The sequence below is a fragment of the Lepisosteus platostomus genome, chromosome 4 (genome assembly GCF_059453375.1).
Source record: "Lepisosteus platostomus isolate fLepPlt1 chromosome 4, fLepPlt1.hap1, whole genome shotgun sequence".
NCBI classification, from domain to species: Eukaryota; Metazoa; Chordata; class Actinopteri; order Semionotiformes; family Lepisosteidae; genus Lepisosteus; species Lepisosteus platostomus.
Genome location: NC_142614.1, coordinates 59,025,827 through 59,044,608, shown reverse-complemented (window position 1 = coordinate 59,044,608; position 18,782 = coordinate 59,025,827). Strand labels below are relative to the sequence as shown.

Below are 18,782 nucleotides of genomic sequence, written 5' to 3'. Positions count from 1 at the left end.
TGTAGTAAAAGCAAAAGTGAAACAAGCTGCTCGACCATGTTTACCATATTTGCCTGCAGCTATATCACCCTGCAGCTCACAACTGGCAGCCCACTGAAGCTCAGCAGGTGTGAGCCTGGTCAGTACCTGGATGGGAGAACTCCTGGGAAAAACTAAGGTTGCTCTTGGAAGTGGTGTTAGTGGGGCCTGTAGGGGGCGCTCACCCTGCGGTCTGTGTGGGTCCTAATGACCCAGTATAGTGATGGGACGCTATACTGTTGCAACACTCTGTGGAAAGCAAAGGGCATAATAAGACCCAGAAAGGCATCATGGCTATCCACTGCAACCAAGGAAGCCTCCAGTCGTGACAACTTCTCGTACCACTGGACCCAGGCTTCTGAGGTCAAGAGAGTGGAACTACCCCAGTACAACAGCTTTCCCACTTCAGAAAGCTCTCCCGCATAGGATTCTTTGTGTAGCTCACCTTCCAAACAGACGAGAAGCACAAAGTACAACTGTCATCAAAGGGGGCGCTCACCCTGTGGTCTGTGTGGGTCTTAACGCCCCCAGTACCGTGACGGGGACTCTATACTGTAAAAAGGCGCCGTCCTTCAAATGAGACGAAAGACCGAGGTCCTGACGTTCTTATATATGTGTAAGGAATTATTATTATGTTGTCGGCATCTTTCAATAAAGGACTGGATGAGATCCACAAAACGGTTAGCTAAATGGAATGGAACGGTTAGCTCCTCTCCTTTGTAACCTTTCTTGTATTATTATCCAACAGTGAGCAGCTGTACGATTGTGTTGGGCCTTTGTATATTCAGTCTGACCAAGATAACTTTTTACGTTTGCTTTGTTTCGTGTTACATAATTGAAAATAGGGTCTCTTCCCACACATGACCTCACAAAGGGCAAAGGTGAAACTGAACGGTAATTTGGTCAGTTTTGGTGAAGGCAGTATCAGTCTGCTAATGCTGAGCTGCACAGACTCTGAAGAGGGCTCTTCTCTTACTTGTCACAGCTCTCACAAGAGGAAGCCGAGGGGCAGCGAGAGCTTAAGGCTGCCCTGCGATGGAGGCGTCTCAGGGACGAGCTACAGAACTCCGAGGAGGAGCTGCAGATATTGAGGTGTGTTGACCACCCGCCTCTCATCGTCTTCCTCACATTCTTTGTTAGTACTTCCTAATGAGTGCAGTTTTACCCATTTCCTCTCATCAAGGCTTAGAAAGCAATCATTAGGCATAATGCTATGATATCCCACATGAATTCACTATATCAGTATGTATATATATTCACTATTCTATATATCATATACTTATGATACACGATATATCCCATTTGAATACACTATTTAATGTATACAACATTGTTTGTTGATGTTTTGAAATTTTAAAGCTTTGGAAACTGCAATTCTCAATTACAAGATGTGAACTAACCCACAGCTGCAGTTGGGTGCCTGGGTGTGTCATTGGCGCTTATCCATGTACTGTCATATGAGGCACCTACAGAAAAAGCCTTGAGCGTGAGAACTGCGGTCCCTGCCTTTTTTAATTGGGTCTAAACGTGTAGAGAAATTCTAGCTATGATAATGTATAGGTGGTATTTATAGGTTGGTAATTGCTTTCTTGGAATTTGCAGACATCAGAAACAACTGAACTACTTATTATCTTGTAACACAAAAAATGCCAAATTTAATTAGTTAGGTTGAGCTCCAGCAGAAGAAGAGAATCATAAGAGTTGCATAAAATATTTACCAACGTCTTAAACATGTACAGCACAGCACTTCCCAAACATTAATGAAAGACAGCTTACGGTTTTGATTACAGCAATGATTCTTAATATTTAGCATTTGCATAGTTGTGAGAAAAGCAATACTAACACATTTGGAATATGATTGATTATCAGTATTATACAACAGATGGTTAAAAGATGATCCTAGCTAGTAATTACAAGGCTTGTACAGATATGAAAAAAAGTATTACCATTTTTCAATGAAAGGTGCAGTATTTAATGGTAACTTTTTTGTGATGTGTATTTTTATCATGCAGCATTCTTTTAAAGTTACAAAACACAAATTCTGTCTCCTAGTTAATAACCCAGAGCCAGTTTAACTGGCATTTACCGCATTTCACAGCTCATCTCAGCGTAGATTTTGTAGATTTGTTCCTTTTTTCTGTCATTTCAACGAGACATCTAGGTAAACATTCTTTTGAACTGAAAGGAGATGTATTTAGTGTACAGTAATCACAAGCACACCATTTAAAGTCAGTATAGTTATGTTTTATAAAAAATATTAGGAATAATGAAAATCATTCTGAGCTGCGAGGGTTAGGAATGATTTTCACTAAATTGAAAGCAAGTGAAGGCAGAACCGGGGCATAGGGCAGTCAGTGCTGAGAGCTGCTATCCTTAGGTTCACGGTGCGATTCCAAACAAGGGCACCGTCCCTTTTTCACACGTTACATGTCTGCAAAGCTAATTGTCCTATGGATTTCTGTCATATTCACAGGCAGGTGTGTAGCGAACATGTTTGCTTGACACCTATTGTGAAAGCAGTTACGGGTGGTGAGTATGGGATGCGATGGAGTGGTTTCCTGTGCAGGCTGCTGTCCTGTCTTGCACAGACTGCTGGGATAGGTCCCGGAGTGCTGTGACCCTTTTCAGGACTAAGAAACTTTCTGATTATGAATAGAAGCGTGAAATCTAGTTAAGTCTTTTAGAAAAACCTTTCTGTTACCTTTACCACTGTTTTTGGAATGCAAAGTACAAACTAACAGTGTTGCAAATGAAAAAACAAATTAAATCATTTTATTAACAGTTACATCAGAACCCTTGAAGATTTCTGTCAATTTGTTGTACTTACATTAAGGAAAAAAGCAGGTGCTAAATGAACCTGGTGGGCAAAGTGTTCTGATTATGGCCCAGTGACTTGCTAATTACTATTTAAAGAGACACCAAAATGGAGAGTCCTGCTCATATCACAAACCTTGTATTTTTATGCAGGGATTAAATGAACATTTTACAACATATTAGTGTACAATTCATTAGCTATTAATTCATATTAATGTTTGTTTTTATTAAAAGGCTTTTTTGGCAAATTTATAAGCATCGTCTTTATGTTAAGATTAAAAAAAACAGGCACAGTGTATTTCTGTTGATTTTTGCATGTTTGACAGCTGTCTAAATTCAGGATATTCCATTGTGAATCAAGTTAAGCAATGATTATATTCAGCAATGGCTACGTCAACCTTTTGATCATTATTAAATTATTTTAATAAGATTAAAACCAGAAACACTAGTTTCTTATTTTAGAAAGCGTAACAGCATGTCTGGCAAGTTTTAATTGAGGCTTGTATTGCATCTTGCTGGTCATTGATGCCACATGTGGTGTGGTTTTTGTGGTAACCAAAAACCCTCGAATGGACCAAGTCATCATGGATTTCATGGATTTTTTAAATAAGCCATGACAAAAACTTTGAAAAATGTCCTGGTATGTACATGGGACAAGGGGAAACTTCCTTGTAAATGGTTCCAATTAGGGTTGTTCTTTTATCTGATGAACTCTAAAGTACAAGCAGTCTCTCCTGCCGGTCAGCACCCGGGGTGATTCTGTTTTGGCTGAAATGAGTAAGAGGGAAAACTAGGCTGCTATGTTGAAAACAGTTGGAAATGTGCACAGAATAGCATTGCATACGGCAGTGTAGTATTTATCAAGCAAAGGCTGAATTCAGAAGATTTTATTGGAGTCCTGTAAGAATACCCTCGCACCATTAAATCAGCTTTTTGCAGTAGACGGGTTGTTTACTTCGGGAAGATACTGTAAAATCCTCAGTACGACCAGAACAGCTTCTTCTGGAGGAGACCACATGTGCTGCATTTTCTTCCTAAGCATCCCAGAGTCCAGACCTGGACTCCATTGGATACATCTGGGAGCATTTCAAACAAAATATGTTATTCTGTCAAGTAATACACAAGAGCTTCAGCAAAACCTCCACATCTGGCGAAATCTGGATCACAGTGTCACTTACCCAGTCTCTTCCCAGACTCAGGCACAGTTTGAAAGGCGAAAGACACGCTATCATATCCTTTTGTATTACAGTCTATATTCATGTAAACAGGAAACTGTAGTATTATGTGAAGTGAAGTGAAAAACGGACATAGCAGTATTCTGGACATCTATCAAGACGAGTAGAACAAAGCTGGACCAAGGAAATTCCGACTCCATGGTCATCAAGGAGGCCTTAAGGCAGGAACATGAAATTTAGGTTTGAAGAGAGGCAAAGAACCAAAGGCAGGGCTTTGTGGATGGGCTTCAGATAAACCTGTGTCTTGCTGGGCTGCGTCTGATAATCATGAGACTTTCAGAAGTGCTGCAATTCTCTGTGGACATGATTCGTGCTCTTTGAAGAAAAATATAAGTACAGTTCAATACAATAGAATGTGCCAGTGAAATAAGATTGAAAATGACGTGCTGAAAAATCTTGTATATTGTCCTTTGGTTTATTACACTTTTATTATCAATTACATTCATCATTATTTTAAAAACAAATCTTTCTTCATTTATAGAAAATAGTACTAGGATGTATCAGACAAATACTGTAGATGAGAATTTTTTTATGTGTTTTTCAAGCCTTTTATTTTTTTATATTCACCCACTGTGCATATTTGTCACAATTTCATTTCCCAGCAATGTTCCCACTAATCATATGGCGGTAATGGGAATAATCTGCTACTTGGGAAGAAGTTGAATCATTTAATAAGGCATTTCCTTGCTTTGGTCTCTAAAGAGGCATTGTCTTACATGCTTTAGATGAATTGGTGTCAGCAATAGACACACAGGGCCACGTTTCAACAGTGCAAAGCTTTCTGTAGGTAATACGTGGCTCAGTGAGATACCAGTTTGAACAAAAGGGTCAGGCTTATCGTTTCTTACCATGCAGTGGGACTACAAATGTGGGAGCAAATGTCTGCTATCCAGTTCTAAAATGAGGCAGATGTTTGAGACACTTAAAAAATATGCTGTCATGATGAAAAGGCTAGTCTGGGTACCACGTTACTTTTCCAGTTTTCTGTGTCAGGTGCAATCCCTGTCATTTAGTTTTGCTCGTTCCACAGAAAAATTGAAAACACGAATGACTGAAGGGCAAAGCCAAGAGTTTTAGTGTCTTACGACAGTAATACATCTGTGCTGTTCTGAAGCTTGATCCATAAGCTTGGGCAAGCCTCAGCTGGAATGGCGTGTTCTTGCTGCACAGAGAAGACTTTGTTTGGTTTAAAAACAAACTAAAACGGAGGAAGTTTTTATAGTTGGTAATGGAATGAACTCCTTATACAGTACATGCACAGACATCATAAAAATGTATTTATCAACTGCTTGAAACTTAGCAGTCTTGTAACGCAAAGATGTGTTGAATGCACAGAAAACAAAGTTGTTTGATTATAGAAAGTGCAGTTATGTAATCCACATTTCAAAAGTAAATTAATGCAAAGAATTCTGAATGTAAAAGTGACTCAACAGAATTTGAAAGTTATAGCATTCACAGGAAATAATGGTTTTCCTGTGAATTCTTAGTAGACCAAATACAGGCAAAATTTAGTTTGAGACCTGTTTTACTGGAAATAGTTCCTATGCTGAAATCTACCCCAGATCGTCTGGATATTAACAACCACAAAACCTAAATAAAACAAATATTTACTATATATAAAGGCATTGAAATGGGGCTTGTCTTCAAATGTACGAATGGTAGAAGACAAATTTCACATGTGCTTTATAGGCCGAACAGAGAGCGCACAGGAGACGTCAGTGACTCTGGTGCATCCCTTGTCAAACATGGCCTCAATCCAGAAAAAATCTTCATGCAGGTTCACTATTTAAAGGTAAGTTATTAAAAACCGCTCTCTTGCTATATTCCGGCTATAAGAAATCACAACCGTTATGTGTCAGATACAGAACAGCACACTACACTATTGTTGTGTTCAACACTTCAGTAAAAACATCCACTCTTATATGAAATAAAGAATTTACAAATTAAAAGAGAGTGGTGCTCTTAACAGTTAGTTACAAAGACTGGAAATGTAATTTGCTCAATCTTCTTTGGAAGAATTTCTTTTTTTCTGTTTCTGGTAGTTCTAAACATATCTCTCACAGTGTTATTAAGCCAGCTAAGCATTTTGACTGAAAAACATTCCACTGATTGATTCATTAAAGGCTGATGAGTGCAACTATTATATGTTTGACATACTTTATTTAAAATAAGGATGAGTCAGAATAACGTTATTTAGTAAAGCAGTTTCTTCCTTCTTACCCTTTTATCACGGTGAAGAAATGACAAAGATGTCCTAGTTCTTCTACCTAATATATATTCATTTATGAATCTAAGAATACCTGTACATTTGTAGCTAAAAATATTCCACACACGATGAAGTTTAAAAATATACCAATTCCTGTAGAAAGATACTGTAAATTATGATTCCTAAACTGATTTGGTATGTAGATGTCCATGAAATTGTGCCATGCTGTAGTTATTATAGATACAATTGTGAAATATTTAACGGATATTAAAACAGAGGTATAGTATCTCTTGATACATGAACGTGTTCATGTTGCAGTTTTAAATGACATTTTTCAACGTACATTTATTACATTTTTTATGAATACATTTAATTGAAGTGAGGATCTATTTCCTGGTGGTACCATTGTGGTTAGTTGTGTGGGAAAAAAATAGCAAATCAGAAGGAAACACTTGTTCATTATTGAGCAGTCTGTCACAGAAAACGCCATGATGCTTTCAGTTTTTGCGTACAGTGAGAAACCCAGGCAAGGCACGTAGATCCGTTCCAAGAACTCGAAATGATTTAGGCTTCTCCTTTCTTTCTTTTAAAGGGATACTTTCTGCTCTACTTTCTTGCGAGCAAAATAGGAGACGATCGGTTCCTTAAATTCTTTTGCCAGTTTGTGCAAAAGTTCCATGGTCAACTCATTCTGTCTCAGGTAGGCTGGTCTCTTAGACGCTTTACAGCACTTTTATAATGTAACGCTCTGTGTCTTTGAAGCACTAGAGTGTCCACATATCATTGATCTTACAATCATTTCAGTCAATAAGAAAACCCATGTAAAAAGTACTCCAACAGGTTATGCTTTTATTGTTCACTATGTCTTTGGATCTTATTTTCTCTGATACTTGATTATCCAGTCTACAACAGTACCAACAAAAATGTAACTTTTGTGGTACAAATTTCTGGTGTTCATTACCTATATTTTTAATGTGTTATAAAGTTCATGTTGCGTAGCTCGCAAGTAATTTTGCACAGAGCTTTGCTGAAAGACTGAGAGTTAAGAGGTTCCACAAAGTATGCAAGCATTGTTTAATAAAAAAGTAACACACTTGCCCAGCCAGGTTAAAGGGTTCATCTTCTTTCATAATGTTTCATTTAAAATCAATGTTTACATTTACCACACTATTTACAATAGAATAATAATGAAAGAGAAGAGTTGGATGCATTGTCAATTTGTTTTACAGCTGTGAAATATCTGTATTGTGACAGACTTCCCTAAAGTAGGGAACATATTCCTTCTTTTTCTCTATATTCTTTCCTTCATGTTGTATAATAATTTGGTAAACGTGTTTTAGCATATTCTATAACCATGATCCCCCTGTGGTAAGCACACTCAATTCTTATAAAATGAGTTCATAATTAAGTAAGAAACAAAGTAAAGTCCTATGATTTAGGAAGGCATTTGTATTCTGCCCAACTAGTGCTTTTGAAGAGGCATAAAATTGACCATCCTTCACTTGTCACGCAGGATTTTTTGAATATGCTGCTGGAAAGTTTCCAAGAGATAACAAGGTAGGTGTGTTTAATTCAACGTCCATGATAAGCAGTTCCTATTAAATGCATTGGGGCGTTTTCAGTGTGTGATACCACTTTGTTTTAAAAAACAGAACATCCCTCCTAGACAAATGCAAATGTTATACATACATTCAGATATAAAAAAAAATTGAGTTTGTGTCCTTTCATATACTTCCTTAAATCACCTTTGTTGATTTCTATTACATCTTTTGCACATACATTGTTTGCTCAGCCCGCTATCATTGAAAACTATTAGTTGTAATGCAGTTTTACACCGTTGTTATATGTAATTGCCTACAGTTTATTGGCAGTGACCAGCACAGATGAGATGCAATTCAACTATATGAACTATATTCAGAAGTTAGAAACTGACATGGTTCAAATGAAATTATACAATTATCATGCAGTTCTTTTACAGGCAATTAAACAAGACTATTAGCTCCTAATTAACGTGGACATGGCTGTCTCTTACATCCCCTGCCTTAAAGGTCTACTTTAGTGATCACAATGATAAAATATATTGAAAATTGTTACCAGAAAGAAAGAAATTTGAACCATATTGTTATTTAACAGGCTTGTTTTTGCATTCTTTCATTTAACATCTGATAACAAGTGTGCAGAATTCAGACATATTATACTACTACTTACAGTATGTGTTGCACAGAGTTCTAGAATGGGCATTGTCATTCTAGTTAGTGTGTCAGTCATTTAAAACTGACATTTAATGAAACACTACCAAGCTAAAATACCTGTAGTTGTTTCCAATAAATATACCGGGAGGCATTAAAACTGCAGCAAACGCTAAATGTTCCAATAAAGGCTTTTTTTATAGTTGTTGTTTTCTCTTTTGTTGACTTGATTTATTGTTTCTGATTACATATACAGTATTCTAGCTTTCAAAAGACTTCTTCTGCCTGCAGTTCGTATTCCCTCTATATAAATGGTTTATAATTGCGGGTTTAAAAGTCTAGACTAAGTAAGCCCTTTTTTCTTTTAGTTTATCTTTGCAATCCCAGGGAGAGCCAATAGAAGTCTCTACCTTTTCATGCTGACCAGATGTTTAATGGAAATCACTTTGGATCTTTCCTACGCGTCATTACAGGAGGAAAAAGCCAAACTCATTTGTAATGGAGAAAAACACATTCTCCATATTTTCCCTTACAGAATTGATCCATTCATACTGGTGTTTGCTGCTCATGTCTGCATTTTTATTTTAGAACTTTCTAGTCCCATTTATTTTTAATTTGTGTCTTTGATTTTCAGTGGTAGTAATATGCAATATGTAAGCTGATGGTCATAATTATGGAGAAACTGGAAAAAAGTACTGAAATAACAATTTTAAATTCACCATCACACTATTTCATTTGAAGAGTGCATAAATATAGTGGATATTTTCCAGTACAATACAGTATTTCTCTTCAAATTATCCCTTCTTGGCTGTGTTATGAGTTACAGTAGCTGTTTGTAGTCGATACCACATTTACAGCTGTGTTTTTTGTGATTCGCATGCATCTTTATGGTGATTTTGTTTTTGTTATTTTTTAAGAAAAACCACCTTTAAAACTGTAATTACTTTTTTAAAAACAGTCTTTGTTCTAATTATGAGAAATGTATGCAAAGCTGGCCACCAACATTTCAGATACGTTTAACAAATTATCAAAATTATTCACTGTCACTTGTCAGCTGTGTTTCAAACTACAAACAAAGAGGAACAGCAGTTTAAACAACACATGCAATTAAAACATTCCATGTTTCATCATTATCAAATTTTGAGTTAATAATTTTAACTAATCCATTTTAATTAGTTTTTTTAGATTGGATTAGTTTGTTTCAAACCAAACGTCTCAATAATCATGGTGTTTGACACGATGAATCATAAACACCAAAAATCGTGTAACACCCTAATATGGCCTAATTTTAATGTTAAATGTATTTAATTAGTAAACGTTTTGACAGATATAAGTGAAGTGAAAGCAAGTGTGCACAGTATTGTGCTCTTCTTGTAAGGATATTGCTGTGTACTGTCAGCAAGTAGAGGCATTAATAACATTTTATAACACTGCTATTTTAACAGTTTTTTTTATTTAAAAACTCCAGTTCAGTAGCCTGAAAAAATTAAAACAATACACAAGCTCTTTCCAGTTTGTGATTTACCAACAAGTAAAACGACAAGCCTAGAACTGACAACAATAGATGGTTACAATTGCTATCAGTAGTAAAAAAAACATTCATTTGGAAATGTGTTATTAACATTTGAAGGTGAAAATTGTGAGAAAAATGCACGAACTGTTTTTGCATTCCATGGAAAATTGTGGTTTTGATAACTGTGGTATGAAGAAAGACTTTGGTGTCAGAATTGTGGCAATGTTTAAACACTTTGACCTTCTTGAGGGTATTGCATGATGCTTAAGAAGTGCATATTTTATTGTGCCTTTTGAAACTCTATTATGTGTTGCATTGTTCTGTATCTGCCGTTTATATATGAGCAAAATAACTCTAAACCTTCACATCATGTCTTTCACAGTTTACTGCAGTATTGACACAGCTTGCTCATACACAGTGTCTGTAGTAAGGAGGATGTGATAGGCATCAGCATCTCTCAACTGCCTTGTGAGTGGCCGGCTCTGGTCATCCCTTTCATATAATCAAAACAAGCTATGATGAAAATACCTGAGAAGTTTGTAGGCCATCCCATTTATAAGGCCAAATTCCAATTCAGATATCACCTTGATACAAATTCCTGGTATTTTAAATATGTTAAATATGAAGCTGTCACTGTATTAATTGCAGTCTAGACAGTACTAAATAAATGTAGTTGTGAAGGCAGTCACCTCACTGAACCCCTGAAATAAGCCTTGGGGAATTCCATTAATTGATTTACAGAAGGCTGTGAGAATTGGTCAAAAACATACAGTACTGTACACTATGTGCCATCATCAGGTAATCCTAGCACTCGCGAATAGACTCAATTTCCTGTAATCCCGATTAAGCATTTGCCATCATAACAGCTGTGTCACGTCAGGTGGCCAATGCCCAAACTTTTCCATTTCATCTGGAACATAATACGCTTTGATATTTCTTTAAACATTATACAGACATCAAATTTTTCTATATATGAATAAGAGAAGCATCCCGAAGAAAGAAGGCTGCTGGGTCTTCTAATGAAGTTGGAGTTTCTAATGATCATTATAAAAGTCGTTTTTTTCTACAGGCAGGTCACTGGAAGCAATTGAATCAGCTCCAAGTAATTGATAGTTTTAGCAATAACTACACCATGAGAAGTTCACAATCACATAAAAAAATCCATTATTTAATTAAAAATGAAAAACTCTAGCTCTAAAAATATACCCTAGTTCATAAGAGAATATTAAGTTGCCAAATGTGACCAAAAATGTTGTGGGACAGAATGTAAATATTCCTTGTTGATGAAGCTAATTGCTCTTAGCTAACAAATACTGTACCAACCTCAAATGTGATCATTATAAGCAATTCTAATGCAGTACAACAATCTGCTGTAATTAATGTTCTTGTCAGTGACAGTTCAGACTAAAAAGTGCAAATTTAGCTAATTGATCAATATGTGTGCCACAGGTTTGCTAAGGGTGTTCAAGCAGCTGTTTGAAAATCTAGTCATGGAATCAATTCTTCATTTATGGCATGTTATGAAGGACAGAGGGACCATCTTATTTGACTGTTACATAAATAAGAACATTATTTTAATTAACTGAAAGCTTTCTTGATGATTATTTTTACTTTGCTGAACAACTAATAATTTTAATTGGCAGTGAGATTAAAATAGTGCAACAATTTGTAAATGGTTAGAATGAGCAAATACAAAGTCTGCTCTGCTAGCTGTCTTTAATGACAAGCATGAAAATCACATAGCTACTGTACTTTCCCTTGATACTAAATACTACTGTAGGTTTAGAGTAGGCATTGCGGTCTTCTTATTACCCTTTCAAAAATCTTTTGTATCTGATGTTCTGTTATGTGACTTGGGGCTGTTCTTATTTGTACGTAAATGGCAAAAAATCATACGAAAGCTTCTCTGAGTCTGGGTTTTCCAAAGCTAATGTTACCTTCTTATATCTTCATCCATTTTTATTACAATTATTATTGTACAGTGCACTGTTATATTCCAGAGATGGCCTTACCCTTGAAGCTATTTACCGAGACTGGTTGGACAGTGCAGGAGTTCCTGAGGTAAGCTTTGTTGTAGAATTTGTATTTTTGTATTAGAATAAAAAAAATAATTCCAATTTGTAATCACGTTTCACCCTTAAAACTGTGCCACTGCTATAGATAACTTTTTGGGACATTGCAAGGCTTTTCCTTTTAATCTGTGGAACAATTCATGAAATCAGAGCAGTGGAATTGTGGTATTATTGTTATTTTTTTCCTGTTTGTCTTTTGTGATTCGAAAGTTGAAATAGTGAAAATTAGGAAAAAATAATGTACCATAGCTCTGTTTTTTTTGGAATGTTTTGAATCTTTTGTTCAAAATAATATCCCTGTTAAATGTGAAAAAATTGGAAAACAAAATAGTGTTATAACCTATACTGTATGTACTAGTGTTTCCATAATGAAATGACAGTGCCCCAGTGTAGTTGCGTTATTGGGAAGAACACAGAAGGGGTGGTGGTCATGTTTTTCGGTAACACTGTTATCAGATTTCTTTGTTTAGGAATAGGGTGTGCATTCTGCATTAATTCTACAGTTCATTTTTATACATTTTTTTACAGCTCATTAAATGTTTTGAATGCCTTTGATAACATTTTGTCTTTGATAAACTCAAATTTCTGTTTTTATAGCTAGAAAACAAACAGGCTCCCCAAATATGTATTTCTGATTTAAAAAAAAGAAAAGTTAAATTTAAATTTAAAATCATAGTTTAAAAAAAACGTGTATGAAGTGTTATACACTTATTAGCATTATACAGGCACTATTTCCTAACAGTGTTAATTACTGTACATTTCTATCCATTTGTGTTGACTGTGCAGCCAGATTGCAAAGTAAATGTTAGCGAGTAAAAAGAGAGTAATCCTTGAGCGGTTTGCTCCCTTTATAAAATCCGACATCTCTTCAGCTTTCCAGCAGGGCCATTACCAAATTTTTTCAGTGCTTCAGTATCACTGTTTCCCTGAGAAAATCACCTGGCCTTCTTGTGCGTGAGAACTGCTCAATGTTAAGTAAACAAGCCTAAGTCAGTACAGTATCAAACCTACACCTTCAATAACGGTATCTAGAGCAAATAACTTTTTAACTTACAGTAGAAAGGATTTCCTTATTCATAATTTTAAGGGCTCTATGGGCAGATAAAGATTTCAAGTGTCTGATTGTCAGTGCCTATATTCATCATCGACACTGCTGTGCATTGTGATCACAAAGTACACTGCAAAAAAAAAGAGAGAGAGCGGGCTGTTTCTTGCTTTTATTATGAGACTACTGAACACAAAAGCTGTGTTATGCTGGGAATGAGGGGAGTTATCCCTGCTGTAAAGCAGTTATGTGTGGTATCCAGCGAACAATACAAGTTTACTGCCTGAGTGATCAGTGTTGGATCAGGTTCACATTCCCAATTCCCCACTCACCCACCTACACAGACAGAGGAGTTGGAGTAAACACGAGCTGGGCTGCACAGCTCTTACCCAATATGGAGAGCTGGGCAAAGTGTAAAACTCGTCTTGCTTCACTCCAGCGGCATGGAATTTGTTGTCATCATCAACATGAAAATCTCCAGAAATATGGTTTTCCCCTTGAAAAGAGCAGGCAGTGTGCCCCAGCACTGTGAAGGCATACTGTACAGTACATGTACATGTAACTGTACATGGCCGAGTGTCTGCCTGTTTCTTAGTTATTCTGGACAAGTCAGCAGTTGTCAGCTATCATTTTTTGAAAGCACAGGACAGAAAAGGTCTAATATTTTTAGCTTTGAACTCTGTATTAACCTCTAACTCTCTGCCCTGCCAGTTTGATTGATATACGTTTACCAGAGGTTGTATTGATAGATAATTACAACGGAACACATATTCTTCAAAGAGGGTGTATATTGTGTTGAGAAGCATTATATTATAATTATATTATGTCCCTGAACAGGAAAGCTCCTATTGTACAGCAATCACTGGACAATCTATAGGCATTATTAAAATATTTGAGCTGACATCTAAAATAATGTATAATATATTCTATAATTAATTATATAATATATACATTGTATTAAACATTAATAATATAATATATAACTAATATAATATGTCTTATTAGTTTTCTTGTTAGTTTTCTAAAAAAAATTAAAACAATGAAATGCTTAATTAGTGATTTTAAGATTCTTAGCATTCATTGAAAGTGGAAAACTATTTTCAGTTATTATACTGTCGTCTTACCTTTTTTAGGCAAACAGCCCTGAAATTGTTAAGAGATTTCTTAGAGCGTTGTTTCCAGTAAAATTCAGAGGGCTTCTGCAAAATAGATAAATGCATTATGCACATTTCACTCTATCTAAGCAACAAATGACAGTATAACCACATTCTTGAACTTTTCTGTTGGCATTAGATTTTTATGAAATAACATTTTTATGGAAGTAATAGGTTTATTCCATGCTGAAAAGAGAAGAAAAGAAACACAACGTTTCGGCTGTGGAGCCTTCATCTTGACACCTTATTTCCTACTATAACATTTTTATGATAACATACTACCCAGTGAGTTGATTTTTAATTACTTAAAAAGAAAGTTATTTCTTCAGCCATATTTGGCGCCTTTCTTTTAAATCGTGTGTCCTGGATTATTGAAGAAATGTAATCTCAAATAGCAAGCTGATCTGAAATAGGGGAGAATTCCTGTAACAGGCAATTTGCTTGACATCAGCTGAACCTCCCTGGTCCCTTGTGTGTGTGTGTGTACCAAGTCAGAGCAAGCTCCTCCCCTGCGTGACCGGGGAGTGAGCTGTGTTTGATTACAATGAGGGTTATGCTCACAGACTTCTTGAAGTCTGAGTCACTGAAGGGCTTCAACAACTGGTGGTAGAAGGGATCTAACAAATCAGAAAGGACCCGACCAGTTCTGAGCGCTTTTCATTTTGTTTTGTTTTTCCCCAAAGGAGTAGCAAAAGCTTTAACGAGGGGAGAGTTACTGCTGCTAGGGATTTCATACAGATTGGTCAATTGTTCCGGTGTGCGGTGCTGAAGTTAATGAGAGCTGGGTTCACCCTTGGAGTTCCGCTGCAAGTTACAGTCTGAGAAAAGAAGCCAACCTGGCGTCCGTACATTAGGCTCATTATTGCTCTGTTTCCATTTGTCCAGCCTTTGCTTGAAAAGAGTCATTCTTGGCTTCAAAATAGGCTGGTTGAAGAAGTCAAAGAGGAGGTAAGTGAGAAGCGATGACCCTGTTTTATGTGTATATTTACACCTACTCTATTTTCATTTCTTAATTTTAAACAGCAAAGCTAAAATGTGTTGTTTTCTTCCTTTTTTTAAAAAAAGAGCAAAGTGACAGTATGCAGTTGTGCAAGCCAGGCAGTTTTGAAATGTTTTGAAATTTATAGAATTTTCTCCGAAACATCAACAATGCAGTGCCTTTCTTTTAAAATCCACTGCGGACAAGAGGTCGGAAATTAATTGCTCTTATGTGCGCATCTTTAGCTGTCGAGGAGATGGTGGCGTAGCACATTAAAAGATTAGCTGATCATACAGAAATGTGACTAAAGTGGGTTACCTAAGAACTCTTTTTTTTTTTGCTTTGGCCACAGGAAAGTATTTCTTTCCAATGAAGCAATGGAAAGAGTGTCTAAAGTCTGTTTATAGTCTCTTACTCATATTGGACCGCTGCTCTGTCGCCGACTTTCTAACTCCCCAGTCTCCTCTGATCTTAACTGCAGGTTGCAAAATGGATTCACTTCAGTCACAGCCACAGAAAGGGCAGCAAGCGGAAAAGGGGAGAGAGGAAGGAGATCTTCAAAGAGGTAGGTACTGTTATGCAAGCTTGAAATAGATTTCAGTCAGTTCCCTGTCATCTCTCATATGTAATGACCTAAGTATACTTTTTAACCATTTTAACCGCCTAAGCTTTGTTAATAGGGAAAGGTGCCTCCGAATTCTCAGAAATCCCCTCCTCATTGTATTGAGAAAAATGCAAAACAGCATGTTTTAGATTGTTTTGCCTCTGGCAACGAAGAATTATCCTTGATCAGCCTGAACAAAAGCCCAGAGTTTTTAAATTTAATCTAAAACCTAAAGCTTTCAATGCTACGGTTCTCTATTAGAGACAGATGCTTGATACAGTCCATGTTATCGAAAATACCCATTCATGTTTGTTTTACTGCATCGTGTACTTCAGAATTCAAGCTAAACAACCAATACGAATATTAAAGTTATGTTAAAGACAATTTAGTTTTTATTTGGCTTAACATTTTTATGGGCAGTACAGCCAACCAGACTTTTGCATCTTAATATATGAAGACAGAAGTGAATTGCCTTCAGTGATTTGATTTACACAGTGGATCGGCAAGACCTGAAAACACCCAGAATGAAATATACATCTTCATGTTTTATTCATGGCAGTAGAAAGTTAATTTTCTAATTGAGTGAGTAAGGCTTTTTGTCCCATTTGTTTTATATGGGAAGTAGAACTATGGTGAAAAAGTGTAAAGTGAACAAAGATGTTTACGCATTCGTTAATGTTTTAATTCTGCATGCCCATGCCGTGCAAAATGGTGTTTACCATGCCGTTCTTGAGAGATGTCAGGGATATTTTTATCTGAAAAGGGAGAGTTATTTGTCCTAAATGATATATTCTTTATAGCCATATTTGGTTGTATTCAAGTACTATACTGAGCTGTACATTGCATGTGTGCGAGAAAGAATTAAAAATATTTTCACAACAGGGATACAGAGGCTTACTATAGCCACTGGATTTTATTATGGAGTCTACTTTTATTACAGACATTAATCATATTTTAAAAATAAAACTGTTCTTCATGAGCTTTCCACTTTGCACCCACATGTCCCGATTCATAGAATGTTCCGTTTAAGAATAGTTTCTAATCAATTTTGATTTCACCTCTTAGATACGTGATTTTCAGGACAATAACAATAAAGCAGATTAAAGAAAACTCTCCATTTCAATCTATAATATAATTAGTGTCGATACACTTCTTCTAGTATACTGTAGCAAATCTGGCTCAGGTCAGATTATAGTATTGATCACAGCAAGAGCTTCTGGCAATAATTTTCACTGCCAACTACTGTACGTGATGTTTTTCATACCGTATTTTTTCTGTGTCTGTGTTGCACTGAATTATGGACATGCTCTTTCATAACAGATTTGTCTGCCCCAAAGTGTTAAAAGTTATAAACTATTTCTGCCACCTTCCTGGGGTAACTGTAAAGGACATTTTGAAAAAGCTCTACCAGAAAAGGTGTTAAAAAAGTGAGTACATTGTATAGAAGCGAATAAAAGAAAGGGGGAAAAAAACAGCTTTGCTGTCTCACACTTTAGCTTGTTAGTAACTGCTCTAAAGTCCTGAAGAAGGGTTGAGTGCCCTTTCTGTTAATGCCTCAGTAACAAGTGGCCAGTTGGGTGAGTATTGTAATTAAATGGATCAGTAATGTGTCCTCTCCACAGATCCCTTGGGCACTTTGGTTCTGTAGGAACCTGTTAAATTCCAGGTGTTCGTACACCTAAGTATTCCTCTGTAATCTTCCTTTATGTGCTTCAAATGCTTCCTCCCTCCATAAAATGGCATTCTCGTAAACAGGGCTGTGATTTCCAAATCAAGAGAAGCTGGTTCTGCGTAGCTTCATATTCAAATAGTTTTAAAGTTTACAGATAATAACCTCAATAATTATCTGATTGTAGGGTGCCAGCAGTTCTCCCCTCCTGAGCAGCTGGAGGATTAAGTTCACTTTAATGTACAATGAAAGGTTTTTGCAGGAAAGAATGGGGTTTTAGTGCCACAGGTTTTGGGGATATTAGTCATAGGTTTTCATCAAAAGGCATTTTAATGAGAATGTGTTTGTGCATGGTAATGACACTGATACGAATGCCCATTTGAGTACATCAAAACAAGTGTGGTATCTAATAGATGGCTCTTCCCTGACTTTTTTAGTAGAACCTTCTGGAGTGCAGGACGTAATGTATTTTTACAGAAGAGTGATGTCAAAGAGGCTTCAGCGGTTGTATAACAGATGCCTTACGGAGCGCTTCTGAGATCCTGCAAGGTTTTGTGGTGGCTGTGGAAAAGGCTGCAGAAATTCAAAGGAATTTAGTTGGCCTTAGTTGTTTCTATACATTCATATAGAAATACGAAAGCAGCTTTTACATCAATGCAGCAATGTAATCCTAAACTGTAGTGCTGCCATCCCCTGGAAGTCAGTAGAGACAAACTCTGCGTTCATTTCTTGTCTAGACAGAGCTCCTGCCTTGGACACAGAACTGGAATTAAGAATCCCTATGACTGAGTCATACACAGCCTGTACAAATCCACACAAAATATAACTAATGCAGGAGGCTTGCACATACTGATAAGTAATATTCTTAATTTTTTCTTATACCTAGAGTGCTGTTTTATGGTAGGAAAGATTGACAGCCTGATGCAGCAGTTGAGCCCACACAGTTACAGACGTTCAGATTATTTCATTGGGAACAGTTTGTGCCTTTCAGTCTTTTTTTTTTTTCGTGTGGACCTCCAGAGTGTTTGAAATTTTGATTTAGAAAAATATGTTTTGTGAATCACACAGGACTTCACTATATCTAGAGCATATTGTGAAATATTTCCATTGTTGCCTGATTTCATTTCTGTACCCCAAAAGATATGTGCTGTGCTCCAGATTTTATGGAAGAAATATTTGTTTAAATAAGAAGACGCTGGGCTGGCAGGGTGGTTGGGCCTGCTGCCTCACAGATCTCAGGTCCTGGGTTCGATTATGGATTTGTACGTTCTCCTGTTTGGCGTT

General features: G+C 36.6%; 1 protein-coding gene across 5 annotated transcripts in view; it reads left to right on the top strand.

Moving 5' to 3' along the window:
- The window catches only part of aopep (aminopeptidase O (putative)), a 105,008-nt gene that overhangs the window by 30,022 nt on the left and 56,204 nt on the right, over window positions 1–18,782 (top strand). For all 5 annotated transcript variants that reach the window (XM_088630035.1, XM_088630034.1, XM_088630031.1 and 2 more), the window contains exons 7-13: window positions 1,004–1,110; window positions 5,757–5,859; window positions 6,866–6,973; window positions 7,787–7,830; window positions 11,976–12,036; window positions 15,132–15,194; window positions 15,707–15,790. In XM_088630035.1, the coding sequence (XP_088486161.1) occupies window positions 1,004–1,110; window positions 5,757–5,859; window positions 6,866–6,973; window positions 7,787–7,830; window positions 11,976–12,036; window positions 15,132–15,194; window positions 15,707–15,790 (570 nt within the window). The remainder of the gene's footprint in view (window positions 1–1,003; window positions 1,111–5,756; window positions 5,860–6,865; window positions 6,974–7,786; window positions 7,831–11,975; window positions 12,037–15,131; window positions 15,195–15,706; window positions 15,791–18,782) is intronic.